The sequence below is a fragment of the Urocitellus parryii genome, chromosome 6 (genome assembly GCF_045843805.1).
Source record: "Urocitellus parryii isolate mUroPar1 chromosome 6, mUroPar1.hap1, whole genome shotgun sequence".
NCBI classification, from domain to species: domain Eukaryota; kingdom Metazoa; phylum Chordata; class Mammalia; order Rodentia; family Sciuridae; genus Urocitellus; species Urocitellus parryii.
In genome coordinates, this window is record NC_135536.1 from 105,024,418 (window position 1) to 105,043,752 (window position 19,335).

General features: G+C 41.1%; 1 protein-coding gene and 1 pseudogene across 1 annotated transcript; one reads left to right on the top strand and one right to left on the bottom strand.

The window, feature by feature from the left end:
* The first annotated feature begins 1,022 nt into the window (after positions 1 to 1,022).
* Positions 1,023 to 2,000, top strand: Foxb1 (forkhead box B1). Its single transcript, XM_026384902.2, has one exon. It carries the CDS (start codon positions 1,023 to 1,025, stop codon positions 1,998 to 2,000), a length of 978 nt encoding a protein of 325 aa, XP_026240687.1.
* Positions 2,001 to 2,217: 217 nt separating this feature from the next.
* The window catches only part of LOC113179991 (high mobility group protein B1 pseudogene), a 165,683-nt pseudogene continuing 148,565 nt past the window's right edge, over positions 2,218 to 19,335 (bottom strand).

A 19,335-nucleotide genomic window follows, 5' to 3' on the forward strand; every position in this document is an offset into this window, starting at 1 on the left:
GCGCGTCCGGCTCCCCACCAGTGGCCGCGGCTCTTCCCCCTCTCCCAGTCCTGAGCTGGAAGTGATTTCTATTGGCCAAGGTGTCCATGTAAATAGGTGTGAAAGAAACCGGGGCTGGTCAGGCTCTCCCGTCTCGCTCAGTCCCCTCCCTCTGCAGCCCCCGCTCCCCCTCCTCTTCCTCCTCCTCCCTAGGCGATTGTCATATGATAGCTAAGAAGTGGCACATTAATGAAGCGCCGCTACAGGGGTCTTTTCTGCTCCTGTCACCGCTTAAAACTATCAGATGGTTCGAGGGAGGACATGGAGGCAGCCACCTAGTTCAGCGGAGCCGCAGAGCCCACAGCAGCGTCCTCCGGAGCCCCGAGGACGCCCCTGCCAACGTCGGCGCCCAGACTCGGCAACCGAGCTCGGTCGCCCGCAGGAAGCACGGCCCGGAGCGCCGCGGACACGGTGGCGCGGGGTGCTGCAGGGCTGAGCCCAAGAGCCCAGGTTCGAGTAGAGTTCAACCCAAATCAGGTTGCTGCGCTTAGGCTGCGTGCCGGGAGGGACGCTGCGACAAGCGGCGCAATTCCGGATGCGGACGCGCAACTTGAAGCAACTTTAAGGTGAGCAGCTCTCCGTTGCATCCCTGATCCTGTCTTTACTCCAAGTCCCACTTACTTTCTTGCTACCCTTTCGCCACTTGCCGGCTTCCCCTCCCGCGGTCTCTGGTTGGGTCCAGTTCGGTGCGCTGTCCTGGCTCTAGGTCCCACTTACTTTCCTGCTACCCTCGCATCACTAGCCGGCTTTCCCTCCTGCGACCCCTGGCCAGGTCCAGCCGAGTGCGCAAAGTTTCTAGCGAAAAAGTGCGATCGCAGGCGGATCCAGGGGTGCAGCCTCTACCCGCCTCCCCGAAGCCTGTTACTCGGCCTGGGACCTCGCGGAGCCTGTGCATCCAAGCTACTCCTCCCCTCCATTTCCTTCCCTTTCCCCAGATCCGTCGGCCCGCGCGGACCCAGACCAAGAAGAGGGCGAACGAGAAGATGCCTCGGCCAGGTCGCAACACGTACAGCGACCAGAAACCGCCCTACTCCTACATCTCCCTGACCGCCATGGCCATTCAGAGCTCGCCAGAGAAGATGCTACCGCTGAGCGAGATCTACAAGTTCATCATGGACCGCTTCCCCTACTACCGGGAGAACACGCAGCGCTGGCAGAACAGCCTGCGCCACAACCTTTCCTTCAACGACTGCTTCATTAAGATCCCTCGGCGGCCGGATCAGCCTGGCAAAGGCAGCTTCTGGGCCCTGCACCCTAGCTGCGGGGACATGTTCGAGAACGGCAGCTTTCTGCGGCGCCGCAAGCGCTTCAAAGTGCTCAAGTCCGACCACCTGGCGCCCAGCAAGCCGGCCGACGCGGCTCAGTACCTGCAGCAGCAGGCCAAGCTGCGGCTCAGCGCGCTCGCTGCCTCCGGCACACACCTGCCGCAGATGCCCGCTGCCGCTTACAACCTGGGCGGCGTGGCGCAGCCCTCAGGCTTCAAGCACCCCTTCGCCATCGAGAACATCATCGCGCGGGAATACAAGATGCCTGGGGGACTGGCCTTCTCCGCCATGCAGCCGGTGCCCGCTGCCTACCCGCTCCCCAACCAGTTGACTACCATGGGCAGCTCTCTGGGCACTGGCTGGCCACACGTGTACGGCTCTGCGGGTATGATCGACTCGACAACCCCCATCTCCATGACGAGTGGCGACTACAGCGCCTACGGAGTGCCTCTGAAGCCGCTGTGCCATGCAGCGGGCCAGACGCTGCCGGCCATCCCCGTGCCCATCAAACCCACGCCGGCCGCGGTGCCTGCGCTGCCCGCCCTGCCTGCGCCCATCCCCACATTGCTGTCGAACTCGCCGCCCTCGCTCAGCCCCACTTCCTCGCAAACAGCCACCAGCCAAAGTAGCCCCGCCACCCCTAGCGAAACGCTTACCAGCCCGGCCTCCGCCTTGCATTCGGTGGCGGTTCACTGACCCGCAGAAGCCGGCATCCACTTCGTTCCCCTCCCCATCAACTCACACCTTCCCCAGCTCCCAGTCCTGCCCTCTCCGACCTAGGACCGCTATTCTATCTGGTCCATTTCACCTTGGCCAACCCTCTCTCTCTCTCTCTTTCTCAAGAGAACTTTGTTTTGGACCCGGGAGACAAAACACAAACTTGCGGGAAGGCGCGTGGGAGTCGTCTTCGCCCCTACACCAGGGGAAAGCGGAGACTTCCTGAGCCCAGCCGCTGCCTCCAAGGCCCCCCATCCCATTTAACTGGCAGGGGAAAACCTGCCTTCCGCCTTCGCGGAGAAAAGAGCGTCTTTCCCTGGGTTCCAATCCGCTGAGCACCGGACTCTAGACGCAAGATTAAGACTAGAGAAACAGCCTCGGAGATTTTCTGGAACAGAAAGCCCTCGGAGGGCTGCAGCCGCACAGTGGAGGGCCAGATCTCCTGAGGTCCTGGAAATCCTCTGCCCAAAGGAGCCACTAATCTTCCTACCCTATTCACCTCCGCCCACCAGGCTTCGAATGGGAGGACCACCGCTTCTCTGGGCTGCAGCCCTGCCTCCCCGGCTTCTGCGGAGATGGGTTTTGTTTTGTTTTGAGTTCTGTTTCCTGCCAGAGGCTCCGGGCGCTGGGCGTTAAGAGAGAGGTTGCTAAGTTGATAAAGGGACGCTTGTCCTTAACACAAGCAAAATAAAAATAAAAGTAACGTTGTATTGTTTACAAAGCTCCCGGTAAAATGTAAACAGTGAACTTGAATCTGCCTTGCTAGGCGGGCTAGTGGGCAAAGCCCACTTTACAAGTACCTGTTGTAATGTGAATGTTTACTCTTCATTTCAGGCCAGGTTTAGGGGAGGGAAAGGGGGATGGGAAAGTTAATTGGAATGTTAACTTTCTACTACTTAGAGACCTTTTAGCTATTTATTTTATTGAAGAGAGAGAGAGAAAGAGAACAGAAAGAGAGAAAAGAAAATGAAATGATCTCAACTAAGCACCAAGGGCAACCCTGGAAGAACTTAGATAAGCTGACTGGTAACATGAAGGGGATGTCAACATCTAGTTTTCCCCTGGACAAGTCTTTCTGTTTGTGACAAAAACTTTTCCACGAAGCTAAAGGGCTGCAAAGAGATGTAAATAGTTGTGAATAGGAATGATTATACACTGTGTAAAATGCACTTTTGTTTGCTATATTCCTTTAGAGTCTTAGGTAATTTGCTGGAAAACGAACTGTTGTTCTGGTGTGACCTGCTTAAATTAAAAAAAAAAAATTGTAGTGTCATCAGAGCTGTAAAATTTTTATCTTTCATTTTTTTCTTCTTCCCTGTACAGAATTAGCATGGCATTTTAAATATTGATGTTCTTGTTCCCAGCATGCCTGTTTTAAGACAAAGAATTTTAAAAAGGTGTCTACATTAAATTATGACCTAGTCTAAATAATATTTTCTCATTAAAATATGTAAATTCCAATTTTAGTTTTGTGTGTTTTTGAAGATTTGCCACAAACAACAACTTTCCAAAAGATGGATAGGGTGTTTCCCCTAAGTATACTTTCTGCAATACATTGAGTAGTTTGCCTTTTGGGTTTTATGTTGTGAAAACAATCCAGCCTTCTCTTGTGCACTTACAGATTGAGGGACGAATTTTCTAGATGGACTCTTGAAGGTGTTTGTGCATAGGGAAAGAGGAAACCAAGTATGTCTATTATAAATCATGTGCTCAGGTGTAGTGTTGAAAGAAAAACTGTAATTGAAAAAATAGTACCTTTGTGTATTTTGCCTATCTTAAAATATACATTTTATGGAATACACAGGACTTAATATGAGGCTTATATAGAAATCAGATAGAAGGAGATTTAAAAGTTAAAAACAAACTTGCTTACTCAATATTTATGTTCTGATGCATCTCATTTAGAGGAAGAATTCATTTCCTTGCTGCTTTAAATTATTGCAGTTGTTGAAATTTTCTTTTTTAGAAATCACCTAATGAGTCATCTGACATGCCAAGGAACCTGTTCAATTTGAATTGAATAGATTTCTTTCCTTCCTGTGGGAAAATAATGTTTGGTGCATTTATTCTGAAGGCATGAATGAAGTTTCTTTTAAAATGCCTGACTTTAAATATTTACTACAGATTTTTTCAGAAAATTAAAAATCTTAAAGAATTTATGGCTCAAGGTTAATTGGCATTTTATTGAAGGGGTCACAATAATATTTCCAGAGTGAGGTGTATATTACACTAATGAAGTTACAAGACAAAGAGAAACTTAACTGGTGATTAACACTTTACTGTGTAAAATGATTAAACAAGAGACCCTTGTGCAACACAGAGAAAGCCACATATAAATCACAATCATATACTCCATAAGGAGAATAATAAGCACCTATGACTCTTATATATTTAGATGACTACCTGAAAAACAATTTAGGATTAGTGTTAAGGGTAATTAATCCAGTTGTGACCATTTTCTCCCCAAAGGAAGGATCCCCCACACAGCCCCCCCTCCAAAAAAAAACGTGGAAAATAAATGAATCATTGGACTGATTAAAATGCATGAAGCTACTAAAGCTCGTCAGACAGGGGACAACTAAACTCATTCATCAAGCCCAATTCACAATTATATCAACAAGATCAGCCAAAGAAAGCCTGGAAAACTGAGCCACCCTGGGCTAAGAAACTCTTGAAACTTAGTTCTTAAGAAGAAATCATTCACATTTTAAAAAATTAAGTACATTTTCATAGTTTCCTGCAAAAGAAACTTAAGAGCATCTCTGGATATTGAAATCTCATCAAATTCAGTAACACTGATTTTGAACTGGGAATGAAGGTGCTATAAAAGGCTAACAAGGGCCTCACATTTTATAAACCATCAGCTTATGTAGTCAGGTAAAACATTCCTCCTATAAGAGGGCTAGACTCAATAAGTGATGTGTACATATATATCAGAGACAAATAAGTTATAGATTTTATTTATTTTATTGAGCAAAGGAGGGATTTCAACTCAGTATTTGAAAATGCTCTTTTCAGCTGGTAAGTTCGTCATGGTGTATTGCAAAGAATGAAATAACTTGGGCATTGTGAACCCTCCTTTCACAATTGCAGACATCTTTTCTCAGACAAAGTTGAATGAGTAAAGTAAAAAACAACAAAAAACCCACCCATCGATGATATTTTGACCTTGATAAGAAATCCAAAGGCAGCCCAAACATACATCTCTACCCCACTCCATTTCTGCCTTCACCAGCCTCAGCTTGGAGATTGTGTGCACTGTTTAGCTGAAGTGCCCCACAAATAAGGAAGTTTATAACTGTGGCTCTCTTTGTCATGTTAAATCTTTTCACCTGGCTCAAGTCCAAAGTCAACATGCACAGCTTTAAAATAAGACCGGAGGAGATAACACCACGCAGTGAGAAGGTGTGTGTTAAAGGTCTTGTCCTGAGAACCAAGGTAAGTTATATTATTTTCTACTTTGTAAATCTGGGCAGTATTGATTTTTTTCAATTTAGATTTTTGATTTGTAAACTGGTTATTCTGATACTTTTTTTTAAAAAAAACTACACGATTCTGTATTCAATTGCATTTTCAAAGTTCTTTCTGTCATTTGAGGAAATGCTCACAGGATGGATGGGTTTCATGCACTTAAGAGGGAAGTTGGAGAAGTTCTTGCTGTTTCTTCTGACTGGGGGTTTTGAGAAGCCTGAAGACTCAAAGTAGTCTAGTACATGAACCTCAGAGTGACTTAAATATTATAGCATTGGGGTTAATGCCTTTAAATATACAACAACCAAGTGTCTTGCAAGCATGAATTTGGCCCAGTTCTCAAGAAAGTGTAAGGTTATGGGGTGGGAGAGAGGAAAAACCCAGTACTGTGGACAGTAGGTTTTACCTTAGTTTATGAAAGGTTAGGGATGGGGAGATAGTGCAAGTGGAGGTTTGAGGAATGGTTTATACTTTTACAAAAGAGAACTTTCTTTGTCAGAGGTATTCAGTTAGGACACAGAAAGGATCCGGATCTTACTATTAATGTCAATTAATTTTTTTCTTCTAAAAGCCACATATGCAGAGACACCCAAACAAAAACAAAACAAAAACAACCCAACCCACCGGCTGTGAAGCCTCAAAGGGGATGCATTTGTTTCGTTTAAACTAACAACAAATTATCTAATTAATATGTTTCAATTACAGCATGAAAGGGACAGCCCCTGGACCGCCCGCCGTGGGGGCACAATAGCCCCAGAGCCCACTCTAGGAATTTACAATAACTTCACATCTGTTTCTTTATTTTCCACTTTTTGAGTCTAAAACTCCTCTCAAGATCACTTCAAACCATGGCCTGAGTTATGAAATATGTCCCAGTGTTAAAGGGGGATGAAACTTTGCCCATGGATGCTTCATTTGCAAGCAAAAAAAGTGAAAGCCCATTGAAGAGCATTAAACAAATATATTAGAATTCTGTCACTTTATGCAATTGAGTAGATCAAATGAAGGGTCCCGGCCACTTCATTCACTCTCATTCACTCGAATAGAAAATGCAAAGAATAGCAACCCGAGACTGGGCCACCGATGTAGATTTAGCTCCTTTTTACTGGGAGACAAAAAGGCTGAATTTTCACAAACACATTGCTGACTCGGGGACTAGGAAACCGGCATTGGAACCCCTTTGGAATTTAAATTCATTTTATCTTCCTCTCTCTTTGCGGGGATCTGTTTGCACTACAGTGTAAGATGCAGCAGGCATCCTCTGGCTTCTGAAAAAAAATGGGGGAGGGGAAGAAAGTGAGTAGAGGATGGGCAACATGGAACTGGGGTTCCCAAGGAACTTTGTGATCAATTAGCAATTAGGTCTGAAATCATCAGTTTATTATAAGCAAATCCTTATGTATTGCACACATCTCCCAGTCTTTTACCTCCTTGCTTGACTTACATAGCTTGTTTTCAAAGACCACAATCACATCTGGGTCAACAAGTTTTCTTCTTTCAACTAATATCTGCTCATTAGTGTCACAACAGAATTGAAAGCTGAGCTTTCACCTGCTCTGTCTCTCTTAGTCTGTCTTCTGGCCTCTGTTCTTACATCTTTCTTTCTTTCTCTCTCTCTCTCTCTCTCTCTCTAACACACACACACACACACACACACACACACACACACACACACTTCTACTCTATGTGAGCACTGTGATGGTTAGACACATTATGTTAAAATCAGTAGAACAGTTACTCTTTGGTTATAATTTTCAAGTCAGAATTCTGCATTTTCATTTTCCATCCCTGGGATGGAATGGGATGGGGGGGGGTGCTAAGCAACATATGTCAGGTTAATTGAGATAATCTTGTGGGCATACTTCTGTACTGTGTCTTCAGTGGTAGATTCCCTCCCCCTTCAGTGAACTTTATGGAAATTTTCAACATCTTGGAAAGCTCACACTGACTATTAGAGCTACTTTGGAAGACAAAGTAGGAAAAACCAAGGAAGGAAATGTCTCAGCTTTCGATGTTGTAACTGCAGAGGAATGAACCAGTTTTTCCCAAATGGGAAGTATAAAGGAGATTCAATGTGGATGAAAAAGTATTTGGAGAATCTTCTATTGCATTTAAAAATTCAGTCTTGTACTCTTTTAGAGTATGTTGGGACCTTTCACACTTTTCATTTTAGCTTGAAGATTTATAAGATAATATTTACACTATCTTCATTTAACTCTTAGAACTGGTGAGTGGAGTGGGGAGAGAAGGGAGGAAAGCAGCTCAGACCTGCTGATACAAAAAAGATGTTGAAGAAATGGTTGGTTGTTTTATAACCAGAAGCCATCACACTCACCAAAATAAATAAACCAGTCATCTAAATAAAACATCCTTTGGAAGGTTTTCCTTCCAGAAAATATATTTGGACAAAGCATTCTTCTTTGGGACGGCCTCTTTTTGGTTGTGTCTGCAAAGAACTGGTGTCAAATCAGTTGCAAGCTTTTGAAGGTACAAACTCTCAGAGCATTAATTAGAGGAGATTAAGCTCACAGATAAAAAGCATTCTTTAAATATCTGTTGTTTGGAGACATTGTAATTTTAATTCAAGTTCTGAAGTCTGTATATTTTTATTTACTCAGTTAATTTCTTCTCCAGAGTGTTCCCTGTTAGGTGGATTTACTAAGGTAGACAGTACAGAGACAGTCATTCCTTTACAGAAATAATTGTTTCCAAATTTTCTGCTTTGACTACAGATTTCTCTCTTCTTCATGAAATACAATGTATTCATCTGATGATCCCAGCACACAGTAGCATATAGAAAAACAGTTCCACAAAACATCTTAATTTTGTGCCACTTCGAAGAAGCTTAGTTTTTATTAAGTAGTATATAGAGTGTTTTGCATTAATTAGAGCAGCTCCTTTGAGAGACATTACCGTCAAAAATGTTTTCACACAATAGGAAAAGTCCGAGCATCTGAGTTCCCCACTGTCTGCCTGCTACAGTGAAGCCAGAGCTGTAAATATCGACTCCCAGAAGTACCAACACATATTTTACTTTTTTATACATATTCAATAGACTAATGTTCTATGTGTAACAACAAAATGGTCATTGACAAGTTCCACATTACTCTGGATGCTATGGCATTTAGACCAGCTACCATGAAAAGGAAAAAAAAAAAAAAAGCAATGTTTTGTTTCAAGAATTCTGGCATGATATCATTTTGGAGAAAATTGACAAATGACTACCCAACACTCCCACATTCAGTGGATTAGTCAGAATGGGTCAAATACCTCAGTGACTCTCTAGAAGATACTAACAATTCTTGTTTTCGTGTTGCGTATTGGTGGAGAGGGAAAGGGCAGGAAGAGTCATGGAAGAGAAAAATTTCTAATTCTCAGGCAAGGATAAAATTTCTTGACTCTCAAATTGTTCAGATCATGTCTGCAGTGATTCCTGTCTCTAGCATACAAAAACAATTGATGACTGAATAATGGGTAGGTTTGAAAATAGTGCCGTTGGTTTATCTTGGGTAAAAATTCTATGCCTTTGTTCCAGAATGTAAGTAAATGAGAGTACTGAGAGAGACTAGGTTTCTGCTGTGAAACTAAGTTTGTAAGATTGAAACATGAAATGTGTATAAATTTACTTGTGAATTTTATTGACTTTAACAACAACAACAAAAAACCCTCCTACGTAAAACAAAACAAAACAAAAATGAAAATGATTAATTTTGACATGGAAAAATAAACAGCAATTTGATTAATTATATTGCTAATTACTTCTTGCTATCTAGCCAAATATTATCCAATTCTTAAAATGACAGATGCTGGGGTGTAGCTCAGTGATAGAGCACTTGCCTAGTATGCACAAGGTTAGTAGTTCAATCCCCAGCACCACAAAAGGAGAAGAAAAAGGTGCTGAATAAATCATATAAAATAATTACCTGGAATTTTTACTGCAATAAGAAATGATGTGGTATAGGTAGAGATTTGCATTGATTTCTAAATATAAATAATTGGCTTTTTTCTACCTAATATAGAAATTTTCTTTTTATTATAAAAAACACTGCTTTATAGAAATGTTTGATTTCTATATTTTTCTATGCATATTTAAAAATAACCCATTTCTCCTTTCAGTATTTTCCCTAGTTATAATTAGTATAATACATTTTTATTTCTTGGATTTCTCCAAAAGTATATCATAAGCATCTTCCCACATGGCTACAGTTTTCATACTAGCTGATTTTCATGATTGTAGGGTGCCACTGAGAGAATCTCCTTTGTTGGGGCACATATGATGTTTTTAAGTTTTGCTTGTTTGCTTAGTTTTGTTAATATAAAGACTGTGCAGTGAGTATCTTTTATACCTAACTAAACATTATTAACAATGACGTAAATTAGCACATTGAAGTCCTTAACTGCTTCTTGCAAATTCAATAATGTAATTTAATTTAGGTTTTCAGTTTGGGCTCTTATGGTGTTCCATTGCGATCCACCCTATACCCAGGAACCCACAGCACTACTGCCTTGACTTAGAATTATAAAGACACTAGTTGTCAGAGTTAGAAAGGTCCCGAGAGACTCCAGATAAACCCATTCCTTTATTTTACTAACTCGATGAATCTCTCTGATATATTCCTTTATCTGTATCAGAATACCAGAACGGATTCTAAAAATAAAAGTCCAGTCTTACCACAGATGCCAGGCAAAGGCAACTACATTATCTTTTTTTAAAAAATCATGAAAAGTATTGAAATTGTAAATATGATGATTTTATCTGATACAGTGGGTGCACAAGATTTTAAGGCTGTTAATGCAGCACGGCACCCCGTGCTCTTTTTATGTGAAGATCTTGGACAGTTTGTGAAACTAGGTACATACTCATTGCTCAATATTAGGTATGAGGAGAAAGGGATTACCTGAATTGTAGCCATTTAAGTCCCTGATAATTTTCCCAAACTGGAAACAGCCTTCTAGACAGATTCCTTCCAGTCTCAAGGGTCTAGGCCCACTGCAGTTGTTGACAATTCTATTTCTTTGGCTGCTTTGATATGGCTAATTCCTAAGATGGGAGATTCAGGGGAATGGGATGGCAAATGGGGCAAGGAATCTGAGCTTCAGATTTTGTCTTCTTATTGTAACATTTCACTTGGACTTTTCTTATCGGACACAATCATGCCTGACTTCCCCATTCCAGGTTCTTGAGATCTTATTTGTTTTTGGTAAAGTGACTTAAGAATATCTAAGAATTCATACCCCGTTTGAATCAAATGTATGATACATGATATGTCAAGATCATTGTAATGTTTTGAGCAACCAATAAAAAAAAAAAAAGAATATCTAAGATCGTAACAGACTCAGAAAGAAGAATGAGCACTTTGCCAGCCCCAGGAAAGTGCCATGACTAGTGGCCAAGATCAAATCATCCTCTTTAATTGGAATCAGTTTTTGATGAGAAAAAGAAATCATGAAACCAAAGTACCTTTTTCACAAAAAAGACATTCCCATACTGTCCAGATTATTCCAACATCATACCCTGAGCTCCATACCTTCAATTCGGCCCACTTAATACAGAGAGGAGAGACTTAAGAAAAGGGAAAGATAAAGAGGAAGAGGAGGATCTGGATAAAATGCCTCTGCAGCTTGGTCCTTCGAGCAGGCCCCAAGCACATGTCACCATAGTCCTTTTAACTCATTGCAAGCCAGTCTGATTCAGTATGATTCCATCCAACTTAACAAATATTATTAATAAGGAGCATCTGCCACAATCATCGTATATAGGTCTTCTAAGAAAATTTCTTGGTCAGAAGACTTGAATTTGAGTCAGTTTTATCACCATTTAGCTACATGATTATAAGCCAAATTTCCTTGTCTCTCAGTTATGCACCTCTTACAAAAGATAAGGGTTTTCAAAGGCTTGTCTCACTGGGTACAGTGTTGCACACCTGTAATCCCAGTGATTCAGGAGGCTGAGGCAGGAGGATGCAAGTTCAAGGCCAGTCTTAGCAAGACTCTGTCTCAAAAATCAAACAACCCCCCCCCCAAAAAAAAAGAATGAAAGAAAGGAACAAGGGTTGGGCTTGTAGGGTATAGCTCAGTGGTAGAGCACCCCTGAGCTAAATCCCCAGTCCCACCAATCAATCAATCAATAATAAAAAGGCTCATTTTAGTGATCAAGTGGAGCATAGTACATTAAAAATTTGATGTATCATGCAAAATTAGATTACTATTCCTGTTTATGATGGAGAAATAGAAAATTAGAAATGGTTATTAGAGATTCCCAAATCCAAGAAGAATTCAGTCTTCAGTTTTTCATTGGGTTGCAGGGGGAAGGTCCATTTTTTATGTCCTTTGTTTTTTAACTCCCAGCTTTTCACTGCCTGCCCTCCTGTCCCCACCCCCATGACCCTGAAGTAACTCGGCAGTAAAGAGGATGGAGGTGGCTTCTTTTCACGTTTTCCAAAATGGATCTCTTTCACAGACTTGAAGGTGTTGATGTTGGCAGCCTGATTTTTTGGTTGCTGAAATGAAACGGGACGAAACAAGTTGACAGCGAAGCACATAAAGCCAGTCAACACAAACATCAGAGCACTTTCAGTTTCTCTTTTCCTACCAGCCCTGGTACGGGCCCAGCCTTCTGGTACTCCTCACTGCTTTCCATTTCCCACCCCACTCCCAACCCAAGAAGGCATCTGGCTATTTCCCTGCCACTTTATTATTATATTTTTGTTTCTTTGGGTTTTCTTTTGGGGGAGGGTGTACCAGGATTGAACTCAGGGGCACTCCACCACTGAGCCACACACCCAGTCCTATTTTGTATTTTATTTAGAGACAGGGTCTCACTGAGTTGCTTAGCTCCTCACCATTGCTGAGGCTGGCTTTGAACTCAAGATCCTCCTGCCTCAGCCTCCCAAGCTGCTGGGATTACAGGTGTGTACCACTGTACCTGGCTTTTCCCTGCCACTTTAAAGGTTGAATGTACATTTACTATGTGATAGACTGTTCTAAGTTGTTAAAAAATATCAACACATTTAATCCTAATGCCAACTCTATGTGACAGGTGCTTCTTATTATATATATTTTATAGACAGGACTATTGAGGGAGAAGGTATTTAACTACTCTGCCCCAAGGTTTCCCAGCTAGTAAGTACGATCAATACCTGTTGGCTTAAGATCAGGAATATTCTTCCCCAAGAGGAGGAGGCAGGAGCTCACATAATTTTTCAGTCTCCAGAGCTATAGCAAGCTAATCATGATCCATAAAAAAAGAATACTACTGCTGCTTTCAGAAACACAATGATATTTGCAGCAACAATCACATCAATCTGTTACTTTCCTTGCCTTCCCCAGTGTTACTGTGTATGATGATTCACTAACTGTGAGTTACGATTCTTCTGAACCTGTCTTCTGTTTAACCTGAGTGTTGGGAAGTCTTGTTCAATATAACCAAAAATGTCTTTTTCAGGCTGCAGTTGTGGCTCAGCAGTGGAGTGCTCACCTAGCATGTGCGAGGTGCTGGGTTCAATCCTCAGCACCACATAAAAAAATAAATAAAATAAAAGTTTTGTGTCCAACTACAACTAAAAAAATTTTTTTTTTAAAGAGAGAGTGAGAGAGGAGAGAGAGAGAGAGAGAGAGAATTTTTAATATTTATTTTTTTTTAGTTCTCGGCGGACACAACATCTTTGTTGGTATGTGGTGCTGAGGATCGAACCCGGGCCACACGCATGCCAGGCGAGCGCTCTACCGCTTGAGCCACATCCCCAGCCCCTAAAAAATATATTTTAAAAAATGTTCTTCTTTTCTGGTTCACAGAAATTTTAGATCCTTAATCTAAGTCAAATCATACCAAAAAACAAACAAACAAACAAACATGAAATATCCTCTCCTTTCAAAGAGAAATTGACCTCAGGGTATATCCAACCAACCTGGATCCATACACAATTGAAATATTCAAAGACTGAAGACAGTAGTTTAAGTAGGAATGCATTCTTGTAATGAGAAGAAAATTACCAATCTATGTGTCTTTTTCTTCTCTGACAGTGTCTATTAGATCATAAAGAAATCAGGAGGGAGAAGAAGCATCATTTTTGCATTTTCTTTTATATTAGTTTATCTATCTATCTGTCTATCTATCTATCTATCTATCTATTTCCAGGACTGGACATTGAACCTGGGGTGTTCTGCCACTGAGCTATATTCACAGCCCTTTTATCATTTTAAGATAGGTTCTTGCTAAATTATCCAGCCTGGCCTTGAGTTTGGAATCCTCCTGCCTCAGCTTTACAAGTCTCTAGAAATCAGGCCACTTCCTTGACTCATTTTTGCATTTCAATGTGATTTTAAAAAGAAAAGAAAAAAGGGGAAAGGGTTAATGTAAATTTCTATCTCAATAAATATAATCTTGTCTGTTGTTGATAGAACCAAATATCAAAGACATCAGTGTGTTGTGTTTTCTCTTAAGGCTCAAATTCCTTTAGTGGTACCTTTTAAAGAATGTTCTGGTCCTTGCATGTTTTTGAAATTCAACTCCCTGAAGGCTGCCATTGTGTTTTTTCTATAAGTGTGCATTATAAGAAGGTTATATGTCTTTATGTTGACTTGTTTTGCCTCCCTTTTACCATTACCCCCCAGTTGTAAGTGACTCCTGAAGAAACAATTTGTGCTTCATACTCAGGTGCTGGGCTCCCAGTTGGCTGTGTGATAGAAAGTCTCCCAACCTTCCCTGACCAGAACTATGCTCTGGTGGATGTGTTTGGACTGGATAATGTTGATGAACCTTATCCAAGCTTCTTGTCACCGTTGTTTGGTGGTTGAATTTGCCACAGAAGAATTACTACCCAGCATTTTTGGTCTCTTTTTCAGGGTACATCCCCCCCCCCAACATAGGAGGTCCTGGATCTACTCACATAGCCACACTTCATCACTGGAGTCACTCTGGACCACCCTGTCTTTAACAATGGATCCAACTGCAAAGACTGGGGTTCTTTTTGCAACATTTTCTCTCATTCTGTTCAGAATCCATCTGAATTTAAAAATTCCCATCCATGTAGCCAGTCACTGCCCTGGGATCTGTGCCCATGATAGTCTCCATCCCCTGGGGCTCAGTAGATAGAAAAGGGACACTAGGATGCTTTTAATTTAATTTGTTTATTTTTGGGTGCTGGGATTGAACCCAGGGCCTTGTGCATGCTAAAAACATGCTCTCCCACTGAGCTATACCCTCAGCCTTGATAAGATGCTTTTAGATATTCTAGTTAAGAGATGTTCTTGTTTGGCCTTCATATTCCCACTTTCTTATAGAAAATGAACAAACAAAAATCTGCTACAACTTTGGAGAAGAAGTTTTCCATGTTAGTTTCTGTTGAAAAATTGTTTTGCTTATTCTTCAGAGTGATATTGAGGCTCCCTTGACCCCAACTTCTTGCTTATAATTGGAATCCTATGCTGTTGGATTGGTTGACTCACAGGTCCCTCCCTGAACCTTATAAAAGTATCTATCTTCCCTTGGAACCAAGATACTTGGCAAAGCAGTAGGCTTTTTCTTTTTCTTTTCCCCTAATTGTTCAAGGCAACATTTGTGGTCAGATGTGACATATGCTTGATGCCATAAATCAGCATAAAATGTCCTAAACAGACAGAAGTAGAAAGCTTTTTTTTTTTTTCGAATTATCAAGTTTCATACTATTTCTTTCTGAAATCAGCCTGTCCTAATTCTGAGAAGGTGGATTAAGAATCAAAGATTTAAGAAGAGGCATTGAGCATGTTGCTAAAACCCTCTTAGCCTTAGTTTTTTTCATCTAAAAAATGAGACATACTAGAAAATTTGAGCTGATTATTTGCCTATCCCCTCTCAGCTCCAAATTCACTCCTCTACACTCTGTTCTCAAAGTTAATTCCCCAAACTCCTTTACCACCTGCTTTCCTGGGAGTTTCTGCAAATGGGAGGTCTTAGAGGAATGGTGGAAGGTGAGAGGAGCGGAGAAGAAATCTCCCTTCTTATTTTGCCTTTCTGTCACTATCCCTCCCAGAGTGGCACTGGTTTGCCATGCCCCCTCAGATGAGCACCAGCTCCTCAGGGTCCCCCTGCTGACCTCCAAAGGACCATCATCATCAGTTGGGCAGCAACCCTCCTGGAGCTTGGGGCTCAGCTTCATCAGGCCCCTTCTTCCCATGCCAACCTGTACCTTTATGCCCCCCAGTCCCCGAGGTATAGCTATTTCCTGCAGTTCCTAGTCAAGTGTTTTTTCAGTGTTCCCTTTTTGTGCCGAGGTTAATGACATCCATATAACTGATTCTTAGTAGTAAATTTCTTCTACCTGGAATATTCAGTGCGATCTCTTCTTTCCAGACTGCATTCTGGATGAGTGTCTGTGATCCTGAATTACTTAGTGCATAGCTCCATGAAACTCGCAATTACCAAACACTGGGCACGGCATACCGCTCCACGAGGAGCTGGGCAGTGGGGAAGTGGCTACAAAAGATACCCAGCAAGAACCACTCTCAGGAACTTGCCATCCGGTAGAGAGGATACACCTAGAGAGCATACCTTAATGACAGAACAGGTTTTGTGAAAATTTTGAGAAGGAAAAAGAAAAAGTGGAGGCTTTGACAGGATCTGGGTGAGGCCAATAGCTCCGACCCAAGTTTACTACCATAGGGCTTGGGGTACCATCTGGCAGACGGTGAACAGGACATGTGGTAGAAAAAAGGAGCCTCATGATGGAGACCAGAGGGATGTCAGGTAGGGTAGAGACAGAGGAGAGAAAGTTTTGGAGGCCAGAGTGAAGAGTCTCTGGAACCAGAGGAGACCTCATAAGATTTATGAACAATGAAGCTATGGCACAATGAATGGGCCCCCTCATCAGGAAAGCAAGAAATGATGAGCAAGTTATATGGAAAATGAGCAAGGTCATGGGAAGAGCACCAATGCTCCTCAAGGATGAGAGGGCCCTTTCACAGTTCCTTCCACCCAATGCTGGCAGCCCTCAGCTCCTGGAGCTTTGTATTTGATCTGTTTGATTCACATATGTTTTTCTTTTTAATTTTTACATCAACCCTATGAGGTCATTCTTTAATAAAAACAAGGAAACCAATCCCTAAAGAAGTTAATGAGTATTCTGATGAGTGGCTGAAAATATTTTTATCTAAACTTGACTTAATTGTAAATCCAGCACTCTTGTCAGTCTCTTCTGTAACATATATCAATCATATCCTTCAAAAATATTTATTAAATCTATACCATTGAGACTACTCTGACAAATAGGAGGAGGCAATGGTGAAGCAACTAGAGTAGCAAGAGATGACTGTATTGGAAAGATATGTCCCATAAATTAAAGCACCCGGTGACTAAATAGACAGTAGGAGAGGAAGTGCCGGGCAGGAAAATTAAGAATCTAAAGAGCTAAATGACAATTCAATTAGTCAGAACTCCTTGGGTTGCAAGCAACAGAATCCAAGTCCAAACTGATAGTTCTAGAAAATTCCTGGGAGGAGTTGATTCTTTGAGTCATCATTGTTGCTGAGGATATAAAGCACTCTGGCTATGTATGGGTCATGTTCCATCCATGGGACCCTCTACAGAGAGTCCCTTAGGGTAAGCCTTATGTTGATTCCTCTGGAATGCTCACAATCCAACAACTCTGAGGTATCAAGTCTGGTTAAGTAGAAATAAGGGGCGTTGTTGGAACTTGAGATGGTGGGCAGCAAGTGGTTTCAGGAGAAAAACACTGAGTCAGCAAGAATTTGCTGAGCTTGTACAAGCTCCAACAAAGATACAGCCTCTCCCTGATGATCTCTAGTTATAAACCAAATGTGGTCCTATGTTTCTTCAAAAAGTTTAAATCTGTGGGCTAGGGATATAGCTCAGTTGGTAGAGTGCTTGCCTTGTATGCATAAGGCCCTGGGTTCAATCCCCAGCAACCACAAAAAAAGAAAGAAAAAAAGCTTAAATCCTTTTAACTTTGAAAGTAGAAAAGTGAATTCTAGGAACTTGGGGCCATCCATTGATTTCGAAAGTGGAATGAAAGAAACAAATAAAATAATAACTAAACTGATATAAAGTATAAAAAAGTAGAGTGAGACTTTCTTGTGAATGTACAGATTATTGGTTTAGGTAATACCATTTTCATCTCCCTTTCAGAGACCTCGTGTTTTCATCATTGGACTAAAACAAGAGTTGGCATATTATGGTACATGAGCCAAATCTAGCCCGCTGAGTTTTGTATAGTCCATAAACAAAGAATGAGTTTTACATTTCTAAATGATTGAAAAAACTCCAGAAGAACAACAATAATTGTGACACATGAAAGTTATATGAAATTCAAATTTGAGTGCCCATAAGTTTTTACTGGAATTCTGCCTTATTTATTCATTTTCATATCTTCCGTTGCTGATTTATGTTATTTCAACAGAGTTAAGTTTTGACAAAGACTACACAACTTACGTAATATAAAACATTTATGATCTGAATCTTTTAAGAAAAATGTTTGCCAACATCTGAGCTAAAAATATGGAATGTGAATTGGCCTGTAAGGTTTTTGGGTAGTGCATTGGATAACGACTAAGCCACAAATCTGGCAAAAGGTCAAGATGAAGTTTAGGTTTTCATCCAGTAATCCATCTGATTGTGAATTTGGAGGTAGTTAATACACTTATTGAAAGCCTATTACTGAACTTGGGTAGCAAAAGCCTGTCACAACTCTCAATATGTCCTAATAGAACTCTAGTTGTTCACAGAATCATGTTGTATATTTTTACAGGCTGGGTAGTTATATAAAACACTAAAAGAACTTGTAACATTACTCTGCTCCTATCCTTCTTTTCTAGATTATCCTTATCTACTTGCAAATGCTAGGCAAGTGCACTACTGATGAGCTACACCCCTGAACACTCAGTTCAAATTTTACATTTAACTGCCAACACCTGAAATTTTCTCTTGTAATTTAGAACAATTTAATTTGCATGAGAGATGAAGAACAAAATGAAGGAACATGAGAAAATGAGCAGAGGTTAAATACTACAAGTATATTTTGTTCTTTTTCTTGCCTATAAGGATATAAGTTAAGATTGCCTGTGTGCAAATACATAAAAAGTATAATTACTAAAATAATTCATCCTTCTCCAAAAAGAAATTTATATATAATTTGTCTAAAGTACCCAAAATGTAAATTGTTCATTGGTCAAAATAAAGAGGTGAATAAAAAAAATAGTACACATGTGTACTGTGGTTAGTTTTGATTGATAGGCGGGCAATGTGAAATATTTATATTTACATAGTCTGGAGAAGAACTAAAGTTAAAAGAAATAAGGCATATCATAAGAAACTTAAAAAAAATATATCAAACACGTCATTGGTTTACCCAGTAAGTAAAATACTACAGAGTTAGTTTTGATAAGACCTGACTTCTCCTGGATGTAACATTTGCTTGAGATTAGATGATCAAAACATTTTATAGTAAGGTAGTATATAAAACATGAATAAATTTGGGAACCACATTACCTGTTAAGTTAGCACATACAAAGTAGAATGAAGATCAGCTACTTTTGTTTCTAGTTTCTATTCTCCCTTTTCCAAAACCCTCAGTCTCAGTCTGGGAATGCATGAGATAATTAAGGAACCTGTTTTTGCTATGCTAAACCTAGCAGGGCATTCCCATGCACAGCAATTGTTCACAGATGACCATGTGACCTTAGTTGGTCCAATCAGAGTGATTCTCAGAAATGTGGCAGGATATTTCAAGAGCACTCACTTTTTCTTGCTAGAATTGAATGAGCAGTAGCTGGGAGCGGCCAGATACCTTCTTGTGAACACTGGAAAATCCACCTTAAGATGCAGCTGGCATTGCAGAAGGGAGTGGAGAGA

Excerpts from the sequence above, each read along its gene's own strand:
- Foxb1 (XM_026384902.2), top strand. The coding sequence starts at position 1,023 with ATGCCTCGGCCAGGTCGCAACACGTACAGCGACCAGAAACCGCCCTAC.